The 7014-nt window shown below is 60.0% G+C and overlaps 1 protein-coding gene across 1 annotated transcript; it reads right to left on the bottom strand.

Annotated features, from left to right (window-relative positions):
* Window positions 1–353: 353 nt before the first annotated feature.
* SNORC (secondary ossification center associated regulator of chondrocyte maturation) lies at window positions 354–7014 on the bottom strand. Its single transcript, XM_063087776.1, has 3 exons — window positions 6942–7014; window positions 569–751; window positions 354–463 (listed from the first exon to the last, which is right to left on the bottom strand). The coding sequence occupies exons 1-3, from the start codon at window positions 7012–7014 to the stop codon at window positions 354–356; spliced, it is 366 nt and encodes a 121-aa protein (XP_062943846.1).

Here is a 7014-nt window from a genome sequence, read left to right as displayed (position 1 = left end):
GCAGGCGCTCGCGGCCCCCGGCTTCTCCCTCCCGGAACGCTCCGCGCGGGACGGAGGGGCCGGGGTCGCGCTCCCGCCCCCGGCGGCCCCGGCGCGCGCGCTCGCGGCTCGGGCCCATCACACGCCCGCGGGCCCGGACACGTGTGCACTGGCGCGCGCCCCGGCGCACGTGGCTGCGTGCGCGCGGGCTGCGCGTTTCGTGCGCCACCCGTGCGCGTCCCCTGCACGCGCGCTCACCGGACGCATGTGCACGCGCGCTCACACACTCACGCGCGGACGCACGCGCACACACACGGGCGCACGGGGAGTGCAGCCGAGTCGCGCCGCGGCCGGGCGCGGCCCCTTTATTCGCTTCAGGAGGCGGAAAACTTTCTCAGCGCGACGACCACGAGCGCCAGCACCACGCAGGTGGCCAGCAGGGCGGCGATCACGATGGCCGCGATGGCGCCGGGCCCCAGCGAGCCTACGGAGGACGGAGGAGCGCGTCACCCCCTGGCCTCGGCCCCGTCCCACTCCCCTCCCCCAGCCTTCCCTCTGCCACCCCCGCCCCACCCACCCCTGCCCGTACCGCCGCCCTGGTCCAGCCGCTCCCGCGCTGTGCTGTCCTCCGGACCCGGCGCGGCGGTGGGGGCCGGGGGACCGGTGACCGCGGGCTCCTGGCCCAGACTGGTGCTCTCCACCGGGCCTTCTCCCGACGGCAGCTCTGCGGGCTCGTTCCACAGGGTGGGCGCGGGCTCCTGCGGACCCTCTGCTGCAAAGCCAAAGATAGGGAGTGGGGCCCAAGAGCCAGGGCCGACAGGGACGTCGCCCCCAAGGGTAACCAACTTGGGGGCTCATACGTGCGGGGCTCCGGGGCTCCGCAGTACACTTGCCCTCCCATTTCACAGGCGACGCACCTGTGAAATTCACTCAAGGCCGGAGGCACGAATCTGTTGCCCAGAGCCTCTACTGCCACCAGCCTACCTGCAGCCCCTGTGAGGACAGATTGATTGTGGGGGAGGAAGGAGGTGGGTTAAGGGACCAACAGACCCTCAGAAAAGGGCTGCAAGAACCTGCGTTGGCAGCAGAGCTTCAGGGCAGCTGAAGCAGGGTGACATGGGCCCAAACCCCAAGACTGGGCAGGGGCTTGGCCTCTCCCATCTGAACTGCAGGGCTGCATGGGCTTGGGTGAGGTGACACAGTGAGAGACCCTCTGCCTCCACAGGGCAGAGAGAGGGCAGCCTCCACCCTGGGGAAGAGGCTGAGAACCAGGGTCCCTGCCCGCCCCGGGACCATGAGGACTCCACTGCTGCAGAAGTGGAGTGGAGAGGAGAGGCCCATGAGACCTGGGGCACGGCCAGCCCTGCTTCTCCTCTTTGGCCCTAACCTGGACAGTCGTGCAGCCCACAGGATGTGGGGGCCAGCCCAGGGCAGCTGACACCAGCATCTTGTTGCCTCCTGAAGGACAGGATGGAGGGTGGGCAGGGATGTCTATCGTCAGAGTAAGGGGACCACCCACACAAGCTGGGGCTCAGTCAGCCTATCAATCTCTGTGCAACCTTTTCTACAAAAGCCCTCCTCTGCCCATGGGTTTGGGAGTTAGCAGCGTTTCCAGTACCCAGGGACCCCAGAGAGGAGGAAGGAAACATTCTCAGGTCCTGCAGGAAGCCCATGATGTGAGCCTTCAGGATAACCCAGACTTACCCCCACCTTGGCCCCAGCCAACCCATGCCAGTGTGCTCTCCCCATGCCCAGGAAGACTGGTCTTAGGAGTCATACGTCACCACCCCAGCCCTGGGCCCATCCATCCTTCCCAGAGGCCCCAGAAATGCAGCGAAGTTCAAGGCTGGGATGATAGGCAGGCTGTACGCCTCTCCACCTCAACCCGACCATCTGACATCACAGCTCTGGCAGGGTCAGGGCCTGCCCATGCCCTACTCTTCACTGTGATCCAGGGACATCCAGTCTCCAGGCAGGTCCCTAGAATGGGGATAGTGGGCATCATGATACACTATCTTGTTGACTCCAGCTACTCGGTGGCATGGGAATGTTATCCCTACTTAAAAACCAAGGCTCAGAGCCGGCCAGTGGCTCACTTGGGAGAGTGTGGTGCTGATAACATCAAGGGCACAGGTTCAGATCTCTACAGATCCCTACATAGGGATGGCCAGTTAGCTCACTTGGGAGAGCATGGTGCTGACAACACCAAGTCAAGGGTAAAGATCCCCTTACCAGTCATCTTTAAAAAAAAAAACAAAAAACCAAGGCTCAGATTAAGCTCAGGTGGGCCGTGGTGGTAAGTCCTGGGTTGATCTGTAGCCCCCTGGACAATGCAGTAACCAGTTGGTGCTTCCCAAGAAACATCCAAGAAGTTTTACTTCTGTTCATGCAGCCCCATCCAGCCAGCCTGCCGGTCTCTGGGGCACATTTTGCCCCTGCAGGCTCCATCCCTGAGCCCTGCCCAGGGCAGGCCCCATGCACACCCTGCTCCCAGGTTCACCAGCTCCCAGGGAAGGGGATGCTCAGAGAAGACACAGAGGTACTTCTGGGGGTTTCTGCCAGTGATGCCCATCTAGGGCAAATGAGGAAACCTAAGCCAAGCCCAAGCTCAGGGTGACTTTTAAAATAAGTGGGCCTTTCAAAAATATCAGGGTCAGGAAAGACAAAACAAGGTTGAGGAATTGTTCCTGATTGGAGACTGAGACAACTAAATGCACGTTGTGTTCCTGGATGGGAAAGGGAGGGTCCTGCTATAAAAGACACGTGGGATCCCTTGGTGCGATTTGCAGAAAACTGCAGCTTAGCACTGCGCATGTTCGTTTCCTGGTATTGATAACTGTCTTGTGTGTAAGGGAATTTCCTTGTCCGTAGGAAGCATTTGGGGGCAAAGGGGTGTGATGTCTGCAACTTACTCTCTGATGATCAGCATTCAGATGGGTAGATAGAGAAGAGTAATGTGACAAGTGGTGGTGACTGGTAAATCTAGGTGACGTATCTACTGGAGTTCACTGGATTATTTATGCAACTTTTCTGTAAACTTAAGAGATTTTCACAATAAATTTTATCACATCCCTGAGTCCTCAGGCCCTGCCTCTGCAGCTCTGCCAGCCTATCACATTCTCCCAAGTTCTGAGGCTCAGCTTGCAGGTAAAGACCACTGGCACATTCCCCAGGGCTTGTCCAGGCCAGAACCCCTTTTCGAAAAGGACCCCTGTGGAAGAAGACCCTCCACCTTGGGGCAGAAGGCTGGTTTGTGCCCACTCCGGGGAGGCATCCCTCTCTTGGGGCCCAAGGCTGAACTGTAGCACTGATGCATGGCTGCCATCACAGGCTCCCACCAACCTCAAATACCACCCTGGGAGGAGGAAGAGGTGACCTAGCCAGGCCTCCCATGTTGCAGCCAGGGAGGGCAGGGATCTGCAGCCTCACAGTCCCCATGGAGGGTTCCAGGCACCAGGCATGCTACCCTCAGGCTCCCGGGGGCTGGGCAGAGAAAAGGCCTGAGTGTGTCCCTCACTTGGCAGCCCTGAGGGCTGGGCTCAAGGACTGCCTGTCTCCCCAGAGAAATGGGCAAACCATGGGCCCCTGCTTGCTCGCCACATACCCAAAACAGACTGGCAGGCAGGCACCTCGCTGTCCTATCACTGCCAGGCCTCTGGCCAGGTAGGCCGCTACAGGGCCATTGGGTTCCAGGCCCAGCCAACTTGGGTGGTGTCTTCAGGAATCAGCCCTGAGCTCAGAAGGAGGTGACAGGCCCCAGAGCACCTATGAAGGCAGGGCGCACTCCCCAGAGCTCACCCAGCACGGTGAGCTGCCACTCTGGTGGGGAAAGAGTCACCCTCTGAGCAGGGCAATTGTGAGGCACACCCCGTGACTCAGCTTCTCTCTGCTGCTCCCTTGAGAAGCCTCAATGCCCCCCTCAAGACACATCCATCCAGCCCACTTCATCCCTTCTGTGTGCACCCCTCCTGCCAGCTAGGTCCCTGCAGCCTGAGGGGCTGGGCCTATTGGCTTTCAAATCATGAGGGCTGGGGCCTACCCTAGCTCCATCCTGCTCTCGCCACAGGAGCCCAGCAGCCTGGCTTCACACCCAGCTTCACCTTCCTGACCTGTAAAGTGGGGGCTCAGCCCATGCCCCTCAGGCACCTTGCACAAGGAGCCCCTCTGGCCTGGGGGACACATCTGGACACAAGCCCAGCTGCTGTGTGTGCCTGCTGTTGCTGGCTGTCACAGGACACCCTGGAAGGCTGGTCCAGAGCTCATCTGCATCCAAGAAGCCAGGACCCCAGGGGCCAGCCAGCTACAAATGCAGGCTGGTGGCCCAGTGGCGGACACACAGGCCCTGAGCCACAGCCTGAACTTGGCCACCAACCCACCAGCAAGAGGTGTGGCTGCCATGGAAGGGACAAGACACTCTTACCCTCATCTGTATTTCTCTGCATTTTCTAAATTTGCTGTAGTAAGAAGAGGAAATAAAGCTTAAAGGCAATAGCCCCTCATCCCCCAAAATCTGTCCTCCTGGGAAGCCAGGAACAGAAGCAGTTGCCAGCCAGTTCACCAGCAGGAGGCCCTGCCCAAGGAGGGATGAAGATGGGAAAGAAAGCCCGGGCTGAGGGACACGCTGGAGCAAAGGCGTGAGGACAAAAGCCACATGCACGTCAGGTGAGCGTGCACAGGCTCAATAACAGAAAGTGAGCGTGGAGAAAGGTAGGGCCACAGAGGAACCCAAAAACATTCCCTCCGCCTTGGCTGTGATGAGGCCCAGACTCCATGGACCAGAGTGAGCAACTATGCGCTCTGATCAAGGCAACCTGTGGAAGCAGGGGCCTGCTGTGCTGTCACAGCCTGGGCTCCAAGGGTTCTCCCCCAGCCCCGCCGCCCCTAGCTGCCCTGCCGCCCCTAGCTGCCCTGCCTTTCGGTAAATAAGTTTGTTCAACGCTCAGTCTTAACCGCAAGGGCCTGAGACTAGGCGCCCGTGCTCACAGACAGCCTTTGTGCAGGCCATGAAGGGCCTTTTCATCCCTTGGACTGGCCTCCTGCCCACCCGCCCAACCTGGCCTGCTCCCCCCCACCCCCCCGTAGCTGCGGCCACTGCACCCGGCGGGGAGGGCAGCAGGACAGGCCTGAGCCTCAGCCCACAGGGCGACTCCGTCCCCTCAGGTATGCTGCAGGACCCCAGCCCATGGTGCAGAGGGCAGGGGGCCTGCCTGGCCTTGGACACACCTGCTCAGAGCATCTAGTCCAGGGGTACAGTCCTGAGAGCCTCCCAAACACACTTCCTCCAGAACGGACAGAACAACAGCCAGAGCCCCAAAGACCCTGGGTGGGGTTGGCAAGCTCTGGCCCCCTGCCTGCTCTTGGTAGGACACATGGGGGAGATGGGAGGGGAGGCTAGGTGAGGTCCTGGCTGTCCCCGAACATCCTGTGACTGCATACGAAACCAATGCACCCACATTGTGTATGTACAGTCTAACCCAGGAGCCTCTGGTTGGCGGCCTGGGCTGGGAGAGCTGGCTGCACAGGGGCAGGAACCTGGACAGGAGCCACCAGGCATCTCAGGCCCCAGGGCAGGCAGGAGCCAATGCCCTCCCCTCCACCCATGTGGACCACCTGGTGAGAGGAGCATTTTCATTGGGGTGAGGGGAGCTGCCAGGATCACAGTCCCAAGGTCCAGGCAATGGAAGATGCCACCCTATGCTGGTGGGCACTTCCCCAATTGCTGAGTGTACCACACTCACCTGCCAGCTGGCACTCCTCCCACCTGAAGGGAGGCTGGGTGCTTTTCCAGCATGCAGAAGGAGGTAGTTCTGCCCTGAGATCACCCTGGGCTTGGTGGAGGGGCTGGGGAATACACATTCCCCTAACATTTACTGAGCGCCAACTGGATGCCTGTCCTGTCCTGAAAGCTCCACATATCTGAACTCGCAGTTAGGTCTCCTAGTCCCTGCAAGGGAGGCAGGGCATGGCAGGCATCACATCCTACAGATGAGAAAGCACGGAGAGGTCAAGAAACAGCCAGGTGGGGACAAAGCCAGAAGCCAACCCAGGCCACAAGCCTCTTCCTGGGCCGTGAGGGGGTTGCACCAGACCTCACGTCGCCCAGCAGCTCTCTCATGACGGAGGTCCATTTCCCTCCCTCACAGATCCACAGACACCCCAAACACCCAGGCTTCCGGTTGCCTTGAGACACGCTCCTGGGACACAGAGGTAGGTTGCCCTTCAGCCCAACTCCTGGCCAACAGAGGTTGCTTTTCTTCCCAGAGCAAAGCCTGTCCATGAGCCTCTGTACCTTTTCTCTCTCAGGCCCTGAAGGCGGCCTGAGCCAGCCCCTCCCAGTGCAGGGCCCCTGGGAGCCTGCTGTGGGGGCCTCCCTCTCACCAGACCCCAGAACCTGGCATTTTGGCCTCAGTCCAGAGCCTAAGTCCAGCGCTCATGATTTGTGGGGGGATCTCAGGCCCTGTGTTCTGAAATTTTTCCCAAAATGGGGACAGTACCTGGGTCTTCATCTTCCAAGGACATGGCAGGAACCACCAGGGAAATGTTTGCAGGGTTTGAAAAGTAATAAGCAATGGTTCCATGGTCTTCTGTATGGGCCCGGGGGCCTCCAGCCCCTCGGCCACTTGCCTTGTGCCTGGTGCCCCCTCCTGCCTCCCAGATCTGGAAGCCTTCAGATTTAGAGTGCTAGAGTAATCCCCACATCCCCCAGACAGCTAACGGTCCTGCTTCCCAAGACACCCTCCTACTTCAGAGGCCATTGTCCCTGTTGCGAACATTCCCTAAGACCCCATCCTCCGCAGCTGCTGCCAACCGGTCTCATGGGATCTCTTCGCAAAGTCACCCAAATGGCCATCCCATCTCCTATGAGGGGCTTCTGCCCCAGTGGACATTGGAGAATTTGGTCCCAAAGTAGTTTTGGGGACTGGGAGCTGGTGGTAACAGAGCCAAAGGCCTGTGCCCCTTACCTGTAAGCACTGCAGGGGCCAGGACCCCCAAGATGATCAGCAGTGCCATGCGCAGGGCCACACAGGATGCCAT

The sequence above is a fragment of the Cynocephalus volans genome, chromosome 1 (genome assembly GCF_027409185.1).
Source record: "Cynocephalus volans isolate mCynVol1 chromosome 1, mCynVol1.pri, whole genome shotgun sequence".
Classification (NCBI taxonomy): Eukaryota; Metazoa; Chordata; class Mammalia; order Dermoptera; family Cynocephalidae; genus Cynocephalus; species Cynocephalus volans.
Note: the sequence above shows the minus strand (reverse complement) of the source record. Positions and strands in the feature narration are given on the sequence as shown.

Coding starts and splice junctions, on each gene's coding strand:
- SNORC (XM_063087776.1), bottom strand. CDS start 7,014: ATGGCATCCTGTGTGGCCCTGCGCATGGCACTGCTGATCATCTTGGGG. Junction 752..6,941: donor GGCCCCTGCAGTGCTTACAG/GTAAGGGGCACA, acceptor TTGGCTTTGCAG/CAGAGGGTCCGCAGGAGCCC. Junction 464..568: donor GCGGCTGGACCAGGGCGGCG/GTACGGGCAGGG, acceptor CGTCCTCCGTAG/GCTCGCTGGGGCCCGGCGCC.